Source organism: Vidua chalybeata, chromosome 4, assembly GCF_026979565.1.
Source record: "Vidua chalybeata isolate OUT-0048 chromosome 4, bVidCha1 merged haplotype, whole genome shotgun sequence".
Lineage (NCBI taxonomy): Eukaryota > Metazoa > Chordata > Aves > Passeriformes > Viduidae > Vidua > Vidua chalybeata.
The window spans coordinates 6,183,621-6,207,288 of record NC_071533.1 but is presented as its reverse complement, the minus strand read 5'-3'; the positions used below and the strand labels follow the sequence as shown (position 1 = coordinate 6,207,288).

The 23,668-nt window shown below is 37.4% G+C and overlaps 2 protein-coding genes across 2 annotated transcripts in view; one reads left to right on the top strand and one right to left on the bottom strand.

The window, feature by feature from the left end:
• The window catches only part of HHIP (hedgehog interacting protein), a 75,001-nt gene that overhangs the window by 8,185 nt on the left and 43,148 nt on the right, over positions 1-23,668 (bottom strand). Inside the window, exons 5-12 of the mRNA XM_053941114.1 lie at positions 17,900-18,051; positions 17,296-17,469; positions 16,324-16,467; positions 15,295-15,416; positions 13,143-13,266; positions 12,648-12,778; positions 11,972-12,053; positions 1,670-1,818 (exon numbers count right to left, since the gene is read on the bottom strand). Of these exons, the coding sequence (XP_053797089.1) occupies positions 1,670-1,818; positions 11,972-12,053; positions 12,648-12,778; positions 13,143-13,266; positions 15,295-15,416; positions 16,324-16,467; positions 17,296-17,469; positions 17,900-18,051 (1,078 nt within the window). The remainder of the gene's footprint in view (positions 1-1,669; positions 1,819-11,971; positions 12,054-12,647; positions 12,779-13,142; positions 13,267-15,294; positions 15,417-16,323; positions 16,468-17,295; positions 17,470-17,899; positions 18,052-23,668) is intronic.
• ANAPC10 (anaphase promoting complex subunit 10) overlaps positions 1-23,668 on the top strand; it is a 135,027-nt gene that overhangs the window by 91,458 nt on the left and 19,901 nt on the right. The gene's annotated exons all lie outside the window — the stretch shown is intronic.

Below are 23,668 nucleotides of genomic sequence, written 5' to 3'. Positions count from 1 at the left end.
AGGTATTATACTGCTCAATGTTATCTATTGCAATGAACTTTAATATGGATTTATGGATATTTATACTACACTATAGAAATGCAGGTTTTCTTCATTTTATCCAAGAATTTCTTAACTATGTGAAACTCCTACCTTGTAAGGTATTACCTTTAAATTTTCTTATTTAAACTATAATAGTAGGTTGAGGTTCAACTTAGAGCATCCCTATTAATTTGTTGTGTGGGATACAGGGAAGGAAGATCCTTAGTCTACATCTTTTCTGTGGCTTTCTTGCTCATCATGTCCATCAAATCATCTATCATAAAGCTGTGATTTTTAAAACAAACCAGGTTATTCAAGACCCATTTATGTTCATGTTGGAGACAATTTTTTTACTTTTAAGTTCCACTTGGACAAAGGCTGTAGAATGGGCCTCATTCTCTAAATGTAGAATGGCTCTGGAAAATGAGGACAATTGAAGTTGGGATATTTGGCCAGATTACCTCATCTATTTCTCTAACCTGCCTTCATTGCTGGGTTGTAGATGGTCAGCTCATTAATCTTTGCCAGTAAGATACTTTATTAGTGACTAATTAATATCATTTCATTCCAAAGCTCATCACTAAAAACCTAGAAGTTGCTGAAATTTACACTCCAGCCTATAAGGACTTCATAGGTGACCCTGCTTCACCAGGGCCCTCCTAAGTGCCCTTCCAGCCTGAATTATCCATGAATCCATCATGGGATCCTTGTTTCCCCTTAGTCCTTGCTGTTTCTTTGAGTTCTACTGCCACAATATTAAATCTCTTTGTGTGGGCATTTGGTCAAACTCGCTGACCAAATATGCTCAGTCAGAGGACTCTGCTGATGCTGAGGAATAAAATCTTTGTAATAACACCTCCTGGTACCCAGGCTGGCTCTGGAACAGCTGCACTGGCCCAAATGACACAGCTCAGACAGAACCACAGCCTCTGAGACAGTGATGGCACAGCTGTGGCACTCTAGGTTCGTTCACCTCAACCCTTGGCTGGCACACCCATCATCTTAGTTCAGTCACAGTCACTTTTCCAAGTGACTTTTAAAAGCTAAAGCAACAAGATAGGACTTGATGAAATCACTGTAATAATGGATCACAATGACATTGATTATTAGCTGTTTTGTGATACGTTGTACATAGAATTCTCTTCAACAAATTGGAGCCATTTCATTTGGTAGGATCAAGAATGTACTAAAAGTAAAAAATATTCATTAAATTAGTGAAGTGCAAAAGATGCAATGGAGACCTGCAGTTCTGCTTTACCATCTTTCCTGACAAGTCACCTCTCTTTGATACTGACAGTGATTATACTGCAAGTGGAAGGTGAATGTCCAATCACAGGACATGTAGTGACTGCATCTCCTCTCATTTGGAAATCTTGGTGGGAAAAAAAAGCATACTGTTGTTGTGTTTATGCTATCAATTGCATTTTGCACTGGCTCACAATGCATTAGATGTCTTAGCAGTTGCATTCATGTAAAGACTTGTTGTTCTCCTGCAGCTCATGAAATCAGTATTTTGTCATGTTGTCTTACAACTGAAGGCCAATATATCGGTCAACACATACTGAAAATTTCTCTGAGCAAATAATTAAAAGCCAATTATGACACGTCACTGCTTTTTTCACTTGTTGCTGTGAATCTCTATACAAACCAGTTCTGCAGAACTCTCCTTCCCAGCCTGGATTACAGCAGCATTTTCCTGTGGGAGTGCAGTGCCCGTTCCGACAATGCCTCGAGCATTCAGATGTCAGTATCTGTGCAGGCTGAGCTGTTCTTTTGCATTCTTCAGGGACTAAAGGCCTGAATAAAACCATATAAACCAAAAAAAAGAGTTAAAAGTTGGGATCAAGAGGAAAAATTTTGATTTTTTAATTAAAGGTCTGATTCTCTGCTGTAGTATTATCAGTGGGAAAAACCATGAGATTTCTTTTTTCCTTAGAAAAAGCAGTAAGCCCAGAGATGATATGTTACAGGAAAATACAGTAAAATTTGCTATTATTTTATGTAACTGCCTTCAGAGGTCTTCCACAAGATTAAGCAATAGTCCTTGAGAATTCTTGAAGCATGAACCTGCCAAAACCAGCTTGCTGAAGGTTTATCTTCATAATGCTGCCAGCTTATCGCAGGCAGTGATGGTGTTTTTTTTTTTCATTTCTAGCTGATCTAGATTTCCCCTAAGAGAGGGGGAAGAGTAACCTGAACAAGTTTTATGGCATTGTGACATGTAATAATTTTGCAGAAATATTTCCTCTGTCTACAAATTCATTTTTAAACTGCTGGCTTTTTATTTCCAGATTTCTGTTGAATGATATTTGGATTGTGCATTCTGGATGCTTATTTAAACATCTGAACATCAGAAAAGACTTTTTCACTCTGAGAGTGACCAAGCACCAGCACAGGTTGCCCAGAAAGTTGTGGAGTCTCTATTACTGGAGATACTCAGAAATTGCCTGGACATGGTCCTGGGAAATTGGCTGTGGGAGTGCCTGTTTGAGCAGGGGGGTTGGACCAGGTGCCTTCCAGAGGTTCCTTCCAAACTCAGCCATTCACTATCAGGTGATTCTGTGGAATGTATTCACAAAGGAAATTCTAGTTCAGATTACTTAAAATATTTCTGACACTGGATGTTTTGGTTAGGATGATAGGACCGTCCAAAGGCTACAGGTTCCCAGTAGAGGTACCATGTTTTGTCTCTGCTGTAGGTTTGGTAAGTTTGGAAAAGAATGTCAGGATCTCCCAAGTGATCTAATCAAGTAATTGAATAGGAGCATCATGGAAAATTAAATTAATTAGTGACAAATACAAAATTACTTATTCCCAAGGAAACTGTCTTAAATACTGCCATACATACTAAGCTTGAAATGAGCAGGAAAAAAATTCTAATAGTTTCTTGGAGAGCTTAGAGAAACCTTGGCTAAGTGTCCAGCTAGAATCCAAACAAGTCAAAACAAAATTCTATGAGAGAATAGAATAGAATAGAATAGAATAGGAGTAAGACATTGTTCATTATACTGACATCAGTATTAACACCCCAATTATATGCAAATAGGTGGAATAGCAGCTTGTGCACTGATTGCTCTGCCAGATATTAAATTCCTAGATTGATACTCCTGTGCAGAGGAAAGGATATCTTTGGGGTCTGAGAAAGAATGGGTATGATGGAGGTGTAGAAAACGGTGACGGAAGAAAAAGAAGAAAAAAATTTGGCGTTGTTTATCTCCCATTTCAACATCAGAAGAAACATCAAGGGAAAAAAATTAAGCTAAAAAAATGAAATTAACTAGCTGAACTTGTGACTACTAAGATATCAAAAGATATTTGAAGCCCATGTTCTACTAGAAATACCTATTTTAGATAGGTCTTTCTGTGCACAATGGGGACATTCAAGTAACATTAGGTAGGGTAAAAATATTTTTTTTTAAACATAAGCATTCATACCTAAGTCCCTTACTAGCTGACTGGGCTTGCATTTTCCCTTCCCATTTTGACACGCATCTTGTTAATGGTTCATTACAGGGTTTCTTACATTTTTCCTTGAAACAGAGTAATACAGTACAGGCCCACTGGTTTGTTTCAGCATAGCACTTTCTCTGCTCAGTCATAATTGCTATCACGATTATTTAAACATCCACACACAAGAACTGGTTCCCCAAAGATGTTAAGGACAGAAGGAATGTGTAGATGCTTCTTTAGCGTAGCACCAAGCCCTGATTTCCAAAGCATTTCTGAGAATCAGACTGAAGGTCCTGTATTATTTAAAGGCTTTGAAACATGTTTTGACACCTTCGGTGCAGCATATTTGAAACCCTTTCAGTTTTACTGTTTACATATTTCCACAGCTGTCTTTTAAATAGAATGCATTATTTTTTTGACCTGTAAGGAATTCCAGGTCTGTAATGAGCAATAAGCGTATTACATATGATCTGGTTAAGAAAGTTCCTACGCTTAAAAAATTGTAAGCAATATTCACATGCAATGCTGTTTTGGAAATGGTTCTAGAAAATAATATGACTTTCAGTGGAGACTTGTTCAGATTTAAGATAAAAAGATCTGTCTTCTAATTCCTACATCTGAAAGAAAAATCTACATTTTAAATTATTTCTGGATAGCCAACTGCATAGGATGCAACATTCTTTATCTGTCACTATTAAAGCTCATTTATTTCAAGTTACTTTAAATGGGAGGCTTCTCTTTCTCTTGCTCAAACACAAGTACAGTACGGTGTTTAGCAGGAAACATAACCTCAGGCTCCTGGAGCATCTCTTGGAAAAGAGATCTTTAGCAAAGAATCACCTCGTAAGTCACAAAGGTATTTTATTTGGGAGGATAATGATTTATTTTATTAATAGATGTGAACTATTTGTCTATGATAGTGTTATAATATATGGTTGTTTTTGTATGCAATTAGGAAGGCAGAAGTCACACTTTTTTTGTATTCAGCTGAGCATGGCTGGTCACTTTTATGATTTAAAGTTTTCGGCCACTCTCAGTACTTGTGAATATAACCTTGCCTTTCATTCTACCATCAGTCAAGAACTTGCACTCATCAGCCTTGGATAATATTTATTAATGGTGGGGTGGAGTAGAAACAAAGATGGAAAAAATTCTGGTTGGCAAGGTGCCTTAGGAGAAGAGGAATACAAATGCAGCTGCAGCGGAATCCTCGCATGTGAGAATCGCTGGTTTTCCTGAGCTGTGCTCTGGGAAAAGCCACACTTCTTTCTCAGGATTCGAGTGCTGCTCTGGGACCAACACGTGTCGAGAGAAAGCCTCTGCCCCACAGTGCTCACACTTTGCATTCTTAGGGCTTGGAAGGGGTGGAAATGTTCAGGCTCAGAGCAAGTTGAAGTGGGTCTCACAAAGATAACGCAAGCCCTGAAACTGACTGCTGGGACTTGGTCTCGCCCGCACTTAGACAGGACCATGATTTTGTTTATATAACCAGTGCTTCGCTGTGTCTCCTGATGTGGAAAATGGAGGGGAATAGATGGAGCCACACTCCAGGCTGGGGAGAATTTTTTTCCTTGTATCCCTCAATCTATAAAACCCTAAAGGGTACAGCTTGATTACTCTTACAGTAAGCACTATTTGGTCCGCAGAAAGTCAGCCAAAAATGTAGCTGATAATGACTATTTATATGGTCTGTACAATTCTAGTTATCTTAAAGAGCTGCTCATATATACAGTACAGTACAGTATATCTTGCTTGTTAAAACAGGCTTTCATGAAACTGTATAACAACTCTAAATGTATGGAACACGGAGGAAAAGTTGTACTGGGGGCTGGGGCCTCGCTGGATCCCTTCGCTGACGTGTGCAGTGAGCTGGGAATTCTTGACTGTGCAATGTGTAAAATAATTTTTGCTGCCTTACCATAGCTAGTAGAAGAAAGCTGCCTCTACTGTTTAGAGGCATATAAAAGTCTAACATGCTTTACTAGATTAAAACTCATCCTGGCATAGCTCAGGACTTCATGCTTTCTCTTTGCAGCTCCACTAAACACATAGAGTTAGTTGCTGTATGCGCTATCTGTAACTCAGATGTGCATAAATCAATGCCAATGGAGGGCCAAACTCAGCAATAAAACAATGGTACTGAACAGAAAACAATTCCTCCACCAGGCTTTTGACACAATATCAAAAATCTCTACTTCCCTACTAAAGCAAGGGGAAAAAAAAGGCAGACAAAATTCCTGGATGTTCAGATTCAAACAAGAGACACTGCTGTAGAAATCTTCATACAAAATATATGGAATGTTATGCTTCAATTACCTGCACATAAGCTTATGGTATTAGAATATACTTAAGTATATCACTGACATTTGTGCATCAGCTGTTGAGATTTTTTTCCTTTATAAGGGAAAATGTCAAGAAAAAATAATTTTGTTTCACTCCTTGTCATAACCTAAATTTACTACTTGTCATAGAATAAATATAGCATCTCTTCAGGTACAGTTTCTAAAATTAAAAAGTATACCTTTAGTCCTGGGAGAGATGCCAAAAACTCGTTACTTGTCTCCAGATTTACTACATGGGAATAATGTGGAAAAAAACTCATGGCTTTTAAGATTTAAACTCAGCAGCATATCAAATTTATTCTTATATGGTATACTTGTTCATGACCTCTAGTCTTAAGAAATTCTGTCATGTTTGAAAACTAGTCCCTAGTGAAGCCTGTATCAATGTTAATAGCTAAGAGGTCAATGCAACTGCTAAACAGTTTGTATTACTGTCAGGGTGGTCATGAAAACAACACCTGCTGCATGAGCACTTGGCAGCTGGGTCAACAGGCACTGTGGGAATTTATCAATTTAGGGGGCCACTTGCATAACACTTTGACTGATGAATTGGGAACGACTGGCTTACTGGGCTAAAGCTGCTCTATTATGTGTGACTTTCTTTAGGATGGCAGAGGCTTCCTGCAGGCTCCAGAAAATAAGCAAAAGATAAACTGAGCTGTTTTTTTTCCTTATAAAGCGATAAAAAGTGAGAACTCCTTAATAGCCAGTGCTAGAAAGACTTTAAGAAAAGGGGAAAAAAATATAAAACCAAAACAAAAACTTTTACAGTCAGTGAGCTGTGATGTGATTGAAAAAAATCCTTAGGTTTTTCCATCGTGGTTACAAAGGAGTTTTTGTGAAGTACTTCTGTAAAGTGAAACTCTCTAGACTGGTATTCGCAAAAAGCTCTAATTTCTCTTTAGTGTCTCTTGTGGGAATAGTAACTGCGTGTGGGTAGGTAAATGAGATAAGAATTTTGCATGCTCCGGCTAAACTAAACATAGTTAGACATTAATTCTGGCTTTCCATTCCCTCAAATGACTTAAGGGATAGTAACTTTCTGAACAGAAAGAAATCATATGGCCCACCTGGGTTGGTGAGGACATTCACCAACAACATTGGCTCCTTCTACAGAGACTTTCCAGTAGGAGCTTTGGAGTTTATCTATAACCCATCAGAACTGAGTACCTTGATGCAGATTACTCTAAAACTGTGTGTTTCCATTTCCACAGGAACTGAAGGCTCAAACAGAGCTTCACTTTCATAAATGCATTTCTTCTGTCACGCCACCAAACACTCCTGACTCACGTTAAAAAATCAAATCACTAATGGTTTTCTAAAGAGCCTGAACAGCGTCAAAATGAGGTCTGACCTAGATATTGTCCCTTCGTGTCTGAAATCAGTCTGTTTGGAAATGCTCCCCGACAGCGGAAATCCCGGAAGGTGATGATGGAAAGGATGATAAGTGGAATTATATACTCTGGAGGGGCATGAAAGAGGAGTGAGATGGTTTGAATCAAGTTCAAGTTTCAATCCAACGGGAAGCAGCTATTCTGGCTGTTGATATGAAACACATTGAAATGCAGATCTATAAGGTGTTACGAGGAGAGGAAAAGGAAATCTTCTTCTGTGTGCAGGAGCACTTACTCAGGCTCTGCCCTCTTTCATAAAAGTCACCTGCTGGTTTCAGTGAGCCATCCTGATCAAAACAGTTATTCCTTCCCTTTGTATGGATGGTGGCAAACTCTTAAAGCTTCACACTTAAAACTTCACAGCACATCTTTTAAATTGAAAACCTTTGCATTGTCTGTCATTTCTAGACTCGACTCTCGATATCTTTCCTTTTATCTGTAATTTCCTTAGAAATTAAAGTAATCATATTGTAAGTACTCTAAAAGAAGAATTACAAAGCCTCTTTATGGCTGTTCTTCCACCCTACAAAGTTTATTTTCTTACTTCTTGGTCTAGTAATAATGTTTAAATTACAGACTGTATGCACCTATCAACAGATCTTACTTATTTAAATATTCATTTTCACAGTTGATTTTCTCCTCTCATCATGCTAGAAAAATGATTACTTTTTCTTTTCTAATGGGTTTGTCTCCTATTTTCTCTGTTACTGACTAACTGGAGTTTTTGACCTCTATACATTTTCTACATCACTGTTTACTTAGTTGTTTTTTCTTTTCAGTTCATCAATACTTTTGTGATTGATATTAGTATGTATGTTTAGAAACAGAAAACATGACAGTTATGAAACAGAAAATAGAAAACTAGAAAATAAAGAGGTTTTGGTTTGTGGTCACAGAAACAATTTATAACATGCTAGTATTTGCACTGGCCTTCAGGATATCTGACTAACCCTACCTTTTAGTTGAGAAGAACATAAGTTTTTCTCCCTGTATTTCCTCACTAGTTCCGATCCCTGGAAAGTAGCGGTAATGGTTTTTTTTGATAATCGCCGAACAGTGGAAATATTTTTCAGAGACAGTTTTAACTTAAGAATGTCTTTTAACTGGCAGTTTAACTAATGTGCCCAATGCTGGTTTTGTGTGCCTGTAATTTTTAATGTTTCCCACATCTCCTCCATCCTCAAAACTAAATATGCTATTGGCTATACTCATTTCTCTATGGGATTTTTGGTAATATGTAGTATACCTATATTTTGCAGCACTTCACATGCTTAGGGCTTTTTTTGAATCACTTTGTTGTCTGTGAGCTCTCAGGCACTAATGTATCATTATAACAACCTTTTTACAAAGAAAAGGATTATTTCACTTGGTGCTTTCAGTGGGAGTCTATTTAGTTATTGATATCAAGTATTTGGAAGAACTGAATTAAAGATTTACTGTGGTACCTGGAATTCTGTATTTCAAACTGCTTTGAAAATTGTGGGATTCAGAACCTCTGTGTTGATCATGTTCATCAATTTGTCATATATCACCTCAGTTTAACACCTTATTTCTCTTGCACTTGAAGAGTTGTTGTAGGATGGGACTTTCCCATTGCTGCGTATTGAAGACTAATGCAAAGACTTCTCTGGATTACCTTCATCTTCTGCTCTCCAAATGTTTTAATTTGCCCACTTAATTTGATTTTTTTTTCTATGTCCAAGTAATAAATTTCTGTCTTAAGCTACATTTGAGACAAGAAAAATAGGAGTCTTGTTTGATAATGCAATAGTTTTCTACAAGACAAAAGGACATGGCCTCAAGCTGTGCCAGGGAAAGTTCAGGCTGGACACCAGGAAGTATTTTTTCACTGAAAGGGTTTTTAAGCATTGGAATGGACTGCCCAGGGAAGTGGTGGAATCACCATCCCTGGAGGTGTTCAAGAAACACCTGGACATGGCACTCAGTGCTCTGGTTTAGTTGACAAGGTGGTGAACTGTCAAAGGCTAGACTTGCTGATCTTGGAGGTCTTTTCCAACCTTAATGTTTCTATGATTCTAAAAAGATCAAAAGAAATAAAACCCTGCACCTTCACGTAATGTTTATTTTTTAAAATAAAAGAATAATTCTGTAAGCTTGCAGCAGCTTACAAATGACCACTCGCAGAAGAAGGCTGGGTTTGCATGGAATTGTTAATTTCCAGCAAGGGGCTACTGCAAGGAATGATAATTTTGTTCTTCTGCACTGCCCCAGGCATGGAAGATTCTCTTTGCAAATTAACAGGTCTGCCAGGGACCACCTCTCACAGGTTTTTTTTAGTAAGTAATGAATTTCTAAGACATAAGACAAATCAATAGTTTCATGAATTTATTTTTACCTGCTACTCATAGTCCACCTGTAGCATCTTTACTTTGTGTTCTACAAAACTTAGTGTGGTAGAGTTTATGTGACTATTTGTTGTATTGATGTGGTGCATCATGAGGAGAAGCAACAAAATATTAACATTGAAAAGAATATTATCGTGTAAATAACAATATTTTGTTGCTAAAACTTTACATGAACATTTGCCAAAGCCATGGAATTTTTAAGTTGCTTACATGGGTGGTATGAACTCAGCATGAAATGGTAAATACATCTGCAATGCTCTCTTGTGGAAGTCACTCATTATCCTTCCCTTAAAAGCTGCAGTGGTGTGAGACTGAAAGACAGCAAAACTCAAAACTTTGCCTGAATGAAAATTATCGTGTGTTTCTGAGAAGTGTTACCAAAAACTATATCCCTTTGCCACAGTCTGTTTAATTTCAACTGTGTGCCAATTTACAAAAGTATTTTATAGTTTTCTGGTTACTTTCACCAGTAACCAAACACAGTCTTGACCCTTTTCCACGCATGAAAACAGCCAACCATGAGTGCAGCAATGGGAGGTCTGGCCTTTCAGGTATGTCAGCTGAAGACCACCCTACTGGAAGAGGTAACAAGAACAAAAAGCTGAGGTCAAACAAGGCAGCCCCATGTAATTAGATACTAATAGTGGATTTAGGGTGTAAAATTCACTTAAAACCATACACCAACAGACTAAACAATCCCAGGAAGAATGGCAAGTTTTGTTCTAAAAAAATGTTTTCAATACCAGAAAGCATAAATAAAACATACATAATAACCTTGACTGACAGACTGCACCAACTTGCAGTAACATCTGCTTCCAAATTATTTGCTGTAGTTTTGGGGTGGTACAATTATAAAACACCAAAACTCCACTAGCCCTGAAACTCTAACTTATAGTATAGTGTGCATCCAGTGTTATGATTTTCTTGTTGTATTCCCTTGTTATCCCACTAACAATGTTTAGAATTTAAGTCTGACAAGGAAATAAATTACTCCCTTAATAGCAAAGCCAAAATTGGAAGTCTGACTGTATCTGATGCCCATGGAGAAACATGCTGAAGTAGATGCTGAACAAATAGGCAGCTGCTTTTGTAGGGTATGATGGGGTCAAAGTAATTATACAAAAAACTTCACTTCTGTTGGCTGTCTCATTTTGTGTTGATTTCGGATATTTTTGCAGGATGGATGTTCTACTTTTACACGTCAGAACTTGGTCCAATAGAGCAGCAAGATCCATCTTGAGGAACATGGTATTGCCCCAGCTAAAGCGAGTATCTATCTGCTAGTCATCAGCTCTTATTTCTGCTAGGGCCCCTGGGTCATGTTGGGAACTGGCTTTTTGCAGTCCTTCCAGGTTCCTTAATATTTTCATACCTCCGGCTGCTCTGCAAAGATCATGCCTTGAGGAACTTTGGCTTCATAATTTTAATTTATCCTCATTTTACAACTGGTAAATTAGTCTAAATAATTAGAACAATCCTATTAATTCCATGTCTTATAAATCACTTGAGTGAGATTTAAAAGCCATTTGGAAGCAGCTCTTTAAGAACAGTTAAAGAATTTCGTGTATTTCTGGCACAGAGTCCAAGGACAGAGGATTTCCCTCCTTGATGCTCCAAGCCTGCCAAGGGAGAGATATGTAATAGAAGGGATATGGGAGGGGTATGTACAATATTAGTAAGCAGTGACAATCACACCTACTGAGAACTGAGTCCTCTCTGTTGTTGTCCATTGGTGGTATCTCCTGTACATCAGAAGAGATGTTTGGGGAAGACTGAACGAGTCCCTTAGAGCTTACTTATGGCCAAACTGAGCCTGGCTAAGACTGACAGGCTATTTTCTGTACTTGCTTTTTCGTACACAGAACAGGCTCTGTCACACAGTGGTGATCTTTAGAGGCAGCTCCTGTTGTGCCCTGTCCCACCACAGTGGCAGGTGAGGAAGCAGCAGCACTGGGGAGAATTCCAGCATCTGCCTTCCACTGATAACTTTCTGTGGTACTTACAAATCATTTGGCTTCAGAATTACCAGGAGCATCTTCTACCAGTCCATATGGTTCCATATTAAGTAGGTCTACTTCTCTATGAAAATATGCTAAGAATATACATCTAGGTGGGAAAGTGGGCAGCTTTCAGCACAATGTCAAAGTGTAAAAATTCCCAGAAGTTAGTGCTGATTACCCCTCTGCTGTTCTGACATTCACTTCCTATGAGACAGTGAATGTCTTCTGCTTGCTGCTGCTGGAACATTTGCTTTTAGGGAGCCCCCTGCATCGGGAATTTTCCTTTTTATTGAACAACAGTATTGCATAATTCAGCCACATGAAGAGAACTGCAGTTACCTTCTGGCTTTTAACCTATTGAAGGAAAAGATGATCCCAAAGGAAAATGCAATACTCACCTTTTTGGGTCAACGATCTTGTAGAGTTTTCCACTGTGAGGCTGTGTCATACTTTTACTGCTTGATAATATGTAAATCTCACCTAGGGAAAACAGTGCAATAAATTACTTCTCCTTTCCTAAGATGTTAAATACATGACTTTTGTGTCATGTGATCTGGTTGTATTTGCCAAATGAGATTAAAAAAACTTCAGAAGAAACACTGAAATATACAACAGAATAATTTGCTATTTGAAAATTTATATAAGCACTTTCCTCAAATTGATGCTAAAATGTTAAAAACATTCTATCATGATAGTTTTTTTTCATATAATATAGAATTGATTTAAAATATTAAATTGGTGAGGAAGGGAGAAGAGGGGTCAGTCTGCTCATGCAGTATCCTCGCCCTTTAATTCTGTAATGCTGGAAATAAAAGCAAATATTTTATACATTGTATCATAGTGAGTGCCACAGTTCACAGCATTTGAGACACAATAAGGATTTTTGCCCCTTCCAGCAACACATTCTCTTCTCAGTTCTTCCTACCAGGCTGCTGAGGTGTAGCTGAGAGCAGTGTAGACAGCTTTGGCAAAGGACAGATAGCCTTCTTTTTAAACGTTTACTATAATTATGAATACTTCTTCAGGAATTACTGATAAGCTTTATAATTTAAGAAAAGTTCCTTTAGTATTTACCTAATTCATCTTCTCCAAATCCCAAGACAGGGCCTGAAAAGAAACCTCTACATGAGCCAGTGTTGCCAAGACAGAGGGGTTTCTCTTGCCACTGTTTGGTTGCAGGACTCTGTTGCAGTGTTAAAAAATTTCTACATTCACAAACACATACAAAAAAAAAAAAAAAGTTATATTACATTTTGAACAGAGTGCTTTCATTGTCCAGATAAATAAGTAAACACTTGCTGCAAGTAGCTTCATAGATAACATCTGTGCAGTTCCTTGTCTTACAACTTCCTGTACTTTTTTCCAAGGATTAGGTATGTTCTGTATGTCACCATTCACTAGAATGCTGTGCTATTTTATTCCCAGATCTAGAATCTAACCTGCATTACCACACTGCTGAACTGGCCAAGTGACACCAATATACAATACTGTTGGTGTGGCTTTATACACTGAGTGACTACATACACTTCACATGCATTTTTGTTTAGGAGTGAGCTGTACAACACCTACCCATTGCGGTCTCCAAACACGTAACTTCCATAGAGCCTCTCCGACTGGCAGCCCCGATACACAAATCCACCAACCAGGGAGCCACTGCTAAATGGTTTGAATTCTAGAAGGGAGGGCTCACTCTCTGAAAAGGAACTACCATAGCATTAGATCATATGCATTTTCATATTGATGAACATTTAGGAAAATGTTACTGTTTTGAGAAAAGAATTTAATTCCATTTACAGATTCCTCAGAATTCAAGATGTGTTGCCAGAAATGAGATGTTAAAAAAAACCCCAGAAAATTACAACAAAGGCTGATTGTGAAAGAATCCATTAAAATTTTTAAAAGGAGAGGCTATAATAGCTTTCTTCCATGTGCACAAGCTGGAAGAATAAAGCTACATAAAGATTAGGCTGGATTTCCATTGAAACCAGTGTGATTACTGCTATTAATTTCTACATGTCAATCCAGTCTACAGACTGGATCTCCTGAACTTAAGGAACAAAATAACCCCCATTCACTGTAGAGTCCAGTGCAGAAATTCCAGTGATTTTCAGTAGAATTAGTTTTGAAATCCTTTCAATGGTTTGAGAAACTTTCCAAGTCACAGTTTTAAACACAGCATGTGTGTTGTATCCCATAAAACACTACTATTACTGGCTGTATCTTCTCATGGTAATTTATTTTATGCTGCTGTAGTAGTTGCAGTTCCTATACTTCCCCCCCCTCTTTTTTTTTATTTCACAAAACCACAGAGTTTAGTGTTATCAAACAATTCTTCAAGGAAGTTTCAGTGTACATGTTCCTATTCATGCAATCAAATACCACTTAGGCTACAAGCAGGCTCCATTTGACATGCCAGCTGCATAATTTTAAAAAAAGCCACAGCCAGTCGGCCACTTTTTAATAGGAATTTTTTTTTTAGTCAGAGGGCTATCTTTAAGTCTTTGATAAATGCATTTCCCAGATTGTTCTACATGAGTTAGAGCTGAAATTTTATGGGGGAGAAAACGATGATGAACTCTTTTTATTGAAGCCATTGACCCACAGCCTAGTACTAATACTGGCAAGCTGCTCGGGATAGACACAATATTGCTTAGTTTACTCTGCAATAAGGATGCAGTCAAAATTCCATTGGAGCAGTGGTTAACCAAATATTATTCTTTGGTTTGGCTTTTATAAAATGGACACAGAATATCCATGCAATAACTGAAGTAGTACAATTGCATTATGCTATTGTGTACTGTTGTGCCAGCCAGCACAGCTGCTTTGCTTTTAAGGGAAGTACAGGTGGGAGAACCTAGGGATGTGATTAGAAAGGGAAATGCTACTTTCCAGGAGACAGGCCAGTTCTCAATGCCATTACACACCGTTGGCATTGATCACATGTTACCATCAGGAATTTACAAGCTGCTAAATGGGCAGTCAAGGCAGGTGATGGCTCAGAGGAAGTGTCACCTGGCTTGCCTAACTAGCAAGGGATCTTGGCGAGCAGCAGAGTTAAACATCAAACTGAAATTGTGACTGGCAATCATATTTCAGAGAGCAGCATGAAGCACTTTAATATTTTAAAGTCCCTAATTGAGTGTATTTATCTTTTTGTTATCTAATCTAAACGAGCAATTTATTGTGAAGTAGCAGCATAGTGCCTTTTTCTAAACAGAGCGCAGTCATTTCCCTGTTTGGTTGTGGTCTGCTGTTGTCTATTTCACTTTTTCCATTATAAGAGGCACATTACATGAGGTTTCCATTCTCTGTCTCAAAAGATTATTTGTGAAAGACTAAGAATACGTTTTCATCATTTCCTGATATTCCAAAATATTCTCTTTATGAGCCAAAATATGCAACAACAGTGAGATCTTTGACAGACTAGCAACTGTCAAATTTGTTAAATCTTATTTACATGATATTCTACACCAACAAGTACAAAGTTGAATCATTTCAATTTGGTTTTGGCCGGCATCTTTTATCCACTTCTACATCGAAGATTTCTTTTGAAAAGATAGAAATTTTACTTCTATCTCAGATAAGTTGTCTATCCTATCAAAGCTGTAAGTTTCCTATCATGGCTATACAGGCCTTTATGTAATCTCTTCTGCTTTCTGTTTATTATTCCATGGAAATAGAACCTGACTTTGCCAGCAGCTTTACCCTGGATAGAACTTACCATAGTCTTTGCCCTTTATTATTTGTAAGATCCTTGCTGAAGATCTGTTCTTTCCATTCGAATCTGAACAAAGTATAGTTAAGTTGATGTTTACATCTGTTGGGTGCCGGTCCACAGCACACCTTTAAAACAACAAAAAAAAAAGAGAAAATCTATGAGAAAGGTGAGTTCCTAACATGTAACTATCAGTATGAAGCATTATATTTTAAAGTGTTGTTGTTTCTTTGTGGTGCTTATTGTTTCATTTGAGGAACCTATTTCATGCTGAGCCAAAATACCTGAGACATGTGTTAGATTTATATACAGGAGATAATACAATTTTCCCATTCCTACGCATTTCTATGTAATGTGAAGTAAAACTATTTTTCCCTAGTGATATAATGTAGTCTGCACTACAGCACCTGAAAAGAATAGTAAAAGAATAGTGCCTTAAGCTAAATGAACTTATATGGTGTAGGAATTTTGGACTGTTAAAAAGTCCAAGGATCAAGTCCTTATCTGAACAACTTGACTTTCTGATTTTTTTTTCAAACCAAGACTTTAAATGTCACTACAGTACTACCACCCACCTAATTTGCTGAATTATGTGTTGTTTAGTTAAAGCATTGTTCTCCTCCTTGCTATTGTTTAGATATCACCAGATGTTCTCATTTGTTTTCCACGTGCCTTTTTTTCTCAGTCAAGATTTCCATTTCAGCCGTACTTTACCAACTCTCTGCTTTAAGCTCTTTTCTTTCGCAAAGGTAGTAATTTTATTGCTTATAAAAGCTAAAAATCCTGTACTTTGTTTCTGTCATTTTGATCTTGACTTGTAGTAGTTGTGAATGCTCTTCTCTTTCCCCTTTGCCAATGTACATTTGTTTCTAACTGTAACATATGTGTGGAGGAGGAGAGGAAGATTCAAAAAGTTCACAAGTGCTTTTATTATTGTAATATTGCCACCTGTCCGTATTTAAAAAAAAAAAAAAAAAAATGGTTGAAAACAGTGTCTGCTCCAGAGTAACTTCAGTTTACTTGAAACTTACTTACCGGCCTGGATTGTGGAGTCCATGTGCAAAAATCTCAGGAGGTTGGTTGGTGCTGTTGAAGTGTGGGTTGCTCCGTGGGATGGAGTAAGGGACATTGCACAGATCAGTATTGACGTCGAGGCGCAATACAGAACCTGTAAAATCACTGAGAGAGTTGGAGGGTAAAATAATTGGGTTTTTAAAGGTGTTTTACTGGTAGATTTACTCCATATAATAATAGAGTGAACCAGGAAAATAAACAACCCACTTTACTGATTAATCACTTAGAGATTGATTCCATGGTGGATGCAAGTCCAAAGAAGAGTAGCAGAACCTTTCAAAGACTCAGTTTGGCAAATATCTTGCCTTGTTATGTGCAGACTAAAATGCCTCTGAACATCTTGTTGGGAAGCAACTTGATCATAAGAACAACTTTCCAAACATCAAAATTGTTTAGGGCCTCAAATATAAGGCTACTAACTCCTTTATACTGCGTGCCATCTAGAGTAACTATGGATATAAACACTCTGTAATTACAAAGTGCTTTTTGCTCACACTTTGGATCCTACTTTTGAATTCAACGATATCTAGTCACAACACAATCCAAAGACTAATTATATAGAAAGCAAATGAGAAAAAAATTGTATTGTTTCAACGCAGATGTTGATACTTTTTTGTAAGGATTCAGAACTTTCTCATTATATGAAACAGAAGAAACCAAAATGTTTTAACTTATATTTGTGATCGGGATGGAGGAAAGGAAAAGTAGACGAAGAGCACACTCTTACCATAAACATGAAATGATGTGATGTTTAAATTAATTCTATTCCATTAATTTAAAACCAGGTACTACAATTGCCCTCTGGTCTGGGCTTTGAGTATAACCTTGTACTTAAAAAATATTTTAAAAACCACAGGAGTGCCTGCAATTTTCCCAAGCCAAAGAGGTCTTTGAGCACAATAATAGAAGTCTATCCACTGGTAGTTTTTATACCTTAAACCATCCATCTCCTCCATGTCATCTAGAGTGATCATGCCATCTCCAAGAAAAATGTATAGGAAACCATCTGGGCCAAACAGCAGCTGTCCTCCTAGATGTTTTCGATGTAGTTCTGCTACTTCTAAAAACACTCTTGCTGTCCTCATGTCAACTTGGTGTGGATTTTTCCTGCAAGTTAAAGATATGGACACAGTTTTCACAGTTCACTATTGTTGTTCTTCCTGAAAATACACACGACTCATTCAAATTATACTTTGAGATGTGGATGATGTAACTTGGTGGAAAAATGCCTAACAGTTATTTCTGAGAAATTTCAAATTTCTAGCATTCACAATTACTTTGCTGCCTATACACAATAAGTAGGAAGTAATTATAATTTAAAAATGACAGAATAACTGAGAAGAAGTCTTAAAAAGAAAAAATCTGTGTACTTATTGTCATTCCAAAACTACTATTTGAAATAAAATCCACAAGAGTTTTTCTGCAGGTGCCCAAGTTTATACACTGTAAACCTCATATTCATTTTAGAAATCAGAAATACTAAAGCGCAGATGTTGCTGAGAAATACAGTTTGTTAATTTTAGACTTCTACTGATACCTGGATACTGTGTACTCTACGACCCTAAGGATGTGGTCATGAGGTCCAATAGCCCACCGTTCTTGGTTGGTGGTATAAGACACATACAGCTTTCCATTTTTCTTGTAATTGGGGTGGAATGCAAGGCTTAACAGTCCTCTTTCATCTCCTCCCTGCAGTCAAATGAAAAACACAAAGAATTGTGAAGTTAATTATGTTCTTTATTGTGTTTCATGTGGAACCCAAAAAAAAAAAAAAAAGTTTCTTTCTTGTGGATAATCTTTGCCCAAACTCTTTTATTTCTTTCCTGACTACTGCACAAAAAGGATTATAAAACATTTCACTTTGGGGAAGTCTTTAAGAGTTAGAACAAGACAATTGCCTTATGTAGTTATCTATGCACAAGTCTGTTACGCCACTTTTGTGGAGTGATTTGTGTATGTAATCTTTGGGAAGCCATGAAGACAAGTTTAAGTGCTCTGAAGGATTCTTTGCTGGGTTACTAGGTTGCTTGTAATTCGTAGAAGACGAATAAAAAGGTCTATAATCAGCAGTCGCTTCTAATCCAAGTATCCAAAACCTAAAACACAGTGCTGGCTGCCAACTCCCACTGTCTTGGCAATATGTTTAGAAAACAGTTAAATTGCTTGTGTAATATGTAAACCTTTGTTTTACCCTGGAGGCAGCAACATCAGTTGTCACAACTATGGTGGTCTGTTCATCATAGCTGGTGTACTGTAGGTAATAAGCAGCCTTGGTCTGTGTGCAGAGAAACCATAGTTTTACATGTGGTCCCTCACTGGAAAGGTTTTTTGGTTTTTTGTTTTTTGTTTTTTTTAATATAAATAGAAAATTCTCAGAACAACTTGCTTTTGTTATTATGTTTGCCATGAAGACTAGTACAGTTATATGTTAAGCATCCAATCCATGTAATGTACTGTGACAATGCAAATACCCTGTCAACTTAAATAGAAGGCTATTTTCTTTTTGGCTACTAAAAAGCTTCTAAAAATGTATGTACTATTACTATGCCTAAAACTGTATTCGTATAGATGAAGAATAAAACTTAGATTCATTTGTTGCTCTTGAGGCAATACAGGGAGCGAAGCTAAGGCATGGAAATAAACACAGCACATAGTCAATAATTCAAATTCAATTAATATATGTGATTATTCACAAGGTGATAGATATTTTGGGGTTTGACTCAGGACTTGCCAGCCCTTCAAAACTAGAACCAGTGACTCTGCTGTAGATTCAAGTGCTCCAGCTCTGCACCCATAAGGAGACAACGTTTTGCAACTCCAACCACACCCAAGATAAGTAATTATGAAATTTGAAATTATAAGAGAGAATGAAGCTTTAAAATGTATTTGCACTTCAGAGTGATGGATGGGCCTGTCTTCCTGTTGAAAGTCATCCCACAAAGGGCCTAATTGGGAAAGTGCACAGCTTTAATTTATTTTAATTCAACATGATTGCCGTACTTCCTTTTTAATCACAACCACCAAAGAGAAACCTGAGTCAGAAATGGAGATGTAAATAGGTCAAGAGATTTCCATACAAACAGATTTGTACAATGAAATCTGGATCCTGCTAATTTAGAGGCAGACAAAATTTGCTAGTTTGTTTGCTAGAAAAATTTAGTTTCAGGGGGTTATCAGAGAGGTTAGTTTTGAAAGTCTAGTTAGAGCTGCCAAATCAGTTGCAGTCATCATGGATGAAGGGACTGCCAATCTAGCTCTTTCTCCCTTATGAGCCAAAAATAATTCTGCAGCTGAGTCTGAACTGATTGTAGATATTATTGTTTGAGTTTCTAAGAGCTTTGACCAAGTTGCACTGATAAAGTCTGAAGCAAAGGGAGGCGAATCAGTTGCTTTGGGAACAGGAAAGCATATTTCAAAGATTCCTGAGGAATGATTCTATGTGTTGTGCCCAGACAAAGACAGTCCTATTTCTTCTCCTGAGAGATGAGTTCAACTCATTTAAGGGCCCAGGAATGTCAGTGAATCACACTAGGTCTGCCATGCAAGGTGAGTTATTGAAAGTATTAGTAAGAAAAGATCTTTCTGTTACTGAGCTGAAGATTTTATTTAGTGCTTGATGCCATGACAGCCGTCTCAGTGTGAAAGCAAAGTTGTTGAAAGCGTAAACAGGTGAAAATTAAATTAAGAGCTTTTAATGAAGGACACATGAAGCAAGAATTTGAAAAATGAATGAAACACAGGACCTGCAAGGTAGTAACTATGGCAAGTTGCATTCGTAGGATCAGGCCAGGACTTTTACTCATTGCTGTCTTGCATGACTGTTATAGAGCAGTGTATCACTTTGTAGATTGCTTTTATTGCTTCTTGAAAAGTTACACTGCTGTTTTTCAAAGTCAGATAGACACATTTAGTTCTAAAAAGTCTATTTACTCATGCAGTTAATAAAACCTTTGTGAATATCCCTCCAAGATACTGAAATCAGTGCAGCATCAAGCCATTAACTGGCTCATGTTCAACTAGAAATCCAGATGAGTTTTTCCATATTTTGTTTTCCTGGTTTTGGAAACCGATTCTTCATGTGTATTTTCAACTTTATCACTAACTGGCAAACCTTTTTGTTCCCAACCAAATCCCTGTCACAACTTCCAGGGCTTTTAAAATGCCCTCTATGTGCCAGAAAGTGTATTGTTTTCTGTAGTGTTGTTTCATATGCTGTGTGGTAAATGGAGGGATATCCAGCAAAATCCCGTAGGAGTAGTAATTTTAGTGCTATCAAACAGAATAATTATGTACAAAATCTCAGACTTTCTCTATAGAATATTCCTCACTTTTTCATCAATGGAGTTTTTATGTGAAACCAGCATCCCAGGCTTTACAGCCTTTCCTGTGGATACCATGTATCAAATAGCTGTATCTTTTTCTTGGTAGCTTAAAAGGTTATTGACATCCTTTTCTATGAAAGTTTCCCTTTAGATGAAGCCAGCACCAACAAATAGTAGATGACAAAGCAGCTTGTATGGGATTCTGCACTGCACTATTTGATGGAACAACCATTAATGTTTGTCAGTTGTATAAGGAAGGGCAAGAAGAATGAGACAAATCTTTGTATTCCATTGGGATGTCTGTTAAGACAAAGAATGATGGTTGGCTAAAATGAGTATTAATTACTTAAACATACTGTGGACTGGGGCCAATGTGAAATTTGTGTCGTAACTAAATCTGGCAGCTCCAGCTTTCGATGTCTGCCCGTGCTGCTCTGCAGCTTGAAGGCTCTCCTGTCCTGTTCGTGGCTGTGACACCTTCTGCACCAATACTACATTTTTTTCCAAAACTGATTTCCTTGGGCCAGGAACCTTGGACCTTTAAACCCCAGTTTGGTCTAGTTTAAGACCACAGGCGTGAAAATAATTTAATCAGAATTCCATAAAGTCAGTACAAAGCCAAGTAAACATTAAAACAAAGTGTTTCTATATTTTTCATTTTTACAGGGCTGTTTAGCTACATTATGTCAGTTCTGAAAGTACATTGCAGCAGTATGTGTTCTCAGCTGAAGGATATTTTTGATACTCCTTTTTGTGTTGTAATTTCTGCTATAATATATTTACACTTGTAAAAATGTTAAACAAGTGCACAAAATGATCCACTTTGTATTTTGGCCTAACACTAAGAGAAGTAACTTGCCAGTGAATACTGGATGTGAGGCATGTGAATACTGGATTTTTATAGAATGGTGCTATTTTCACGTAACCACTCCTTAGAAGTGGGCTCTGCTTCCAATTTGCGTGCTTTCAAATGTACTCTGGTATACCTCTGGTATTATAGACAGAAGTTTTATTATATTATTAAGATATTATACTTTTTCTGTAATACAGAAACATATGCTGCACTTATTTTTAAGACATGCTGCCATTTAATTATGTCAATATATGTGTCATTACATATAGTAAATACAGAGAAATACACAGGAATGCTTTAAGTGGTATTTTAAATTATTTAATTTAGAATAGATCATATTGTAAGTATGACCCTTAATTACGTATCCTTAGTAGTAATTAATGCTAGTAAGCAAAACCAGACGTGACCATTTATTTCCATTACTCTGTGTGGCTTAACAGTAAACAATGTAGGTAGCATATTCCAACTTTTCCTTTAAAATTGATTTTGAAATGCTTATATACTTATAATGCTTATAATACTTATAAAATAATGGTATTTATACTTAACGGTACTAATATGATGGGTATATATATATGTGGGGTATATAATGGTATTTATACTTGACTTTTTTGTCTGGACAAACTCACTCTCATGTTGGAATGGAGTAACAACCTTTTTAAAACGGGGTTGTGCTTAAAATATGCAAATTCAACACTCAATATTTTAACTCTAATATATTTATATTTTTTTCATCTATTCTTATAGCGCAAATGTTGGGTAAGTTGTTGAAGTAATATAATCACCTTTAATTTAGTTTATTTCCTATGTAATAAATAGCATAACCAAACTGCCTTACCAAGTGTTTGATCTTGAGGAGTTTTATTTGTAAAAAACATGGGTGAAGGGTAAAATCTCTTATCAGGCAGCACCATCTGAACTCTTCAGAACGAGATGCAGGAGGGCTGAAGATCAGTGTCAGGTATTCTTCTCAGTGGGAAGTGTTTGCTTAATTGCCATGTTTTGGAAATTTGGCCCCAGCACAGGACAGAAACGTGACTCCAGCAGAAGCAGAAGCCTGCCAAGGTCTGCTGCAGGGGTACACCCTGCCCTTCAAGCTGCACCACCTACTCTGAGCTCCACAAGAGGGAACTGCCCCTGACTGGTGGAAATACAGCAAACATGGAATGAAAGGAGCAGAAGTTGTCTGGGCTGCAGGCAGGCTGCAGGAGCAGAGCTCCTATGAGACCTCTTGGGTGTTGAGGACTCCAGTGCTTTGCTATCTGTGGGGCCTGAGGCCTCTGGCAAGGGAAGAATTTGTAACATAAGACATTTACCTTAGGGGAAAATAATTACACTGATGTCATGGCTCAGTATGGTCTACATACTAGACCCTATCTCCAAAGCATTTCCTTTTTCCTCTTGTGTTGTAGAGCTTCACTCTTTTCCTTGTTTATAAAGGGCTTTGCAGTTATCTAAGGATTTTTTAAAAAAACATTTTCATTATTTTTTACTGATTTCAACAAATGCACTATTTGAATACTTGACTTTAAAATAACTTTAGGTACAGGAACGCCTTACAATTAATTTTTTACATGAGAAATACTTAAAGGACTGTACTCTGGCTTGGAATTTAAACACAAAACCTACTGAAGTTAGAGATGCTTTTTATTCAGTTAGGTGCAGGGCAGGATTTAGCTGAAAATGGCCAAAGTGCATCCATCACAAAGTTTTCTGTTCTGATGTTTAATAGCACTAGAACTTAAAGCCTAATTCTTTTTTTCTTCTTGCTTCTGTTGCAGCAAAGACAAAATTTTGACATGGGGGGATCATTTTTTCTTTTCCTTACCTTCACAGTCCTTTGAAGATACCAGTCACTAAATGCAGGACCTTTCACTTCTAGTCCTAGTCCTCTGTACTTATTTTTTTAATTCCTCAACTCCAGATTTTGCTGTTCTGCTGGGCAAGTCTTTAGTTTAATCCAAATGACAATCCTCGTCCCCTGATAATACAATTCTTTCTTCCCGTCCTCCTAAAGAAAGTACATGAAACTTATAAATGCAGATGCCAACCCAACACAAACCCACAGCTTGCCTCCTTCACACTCCTCTGGTACAACAGGAATCCTGCTTTCCCAACTCTCCCAGTTATT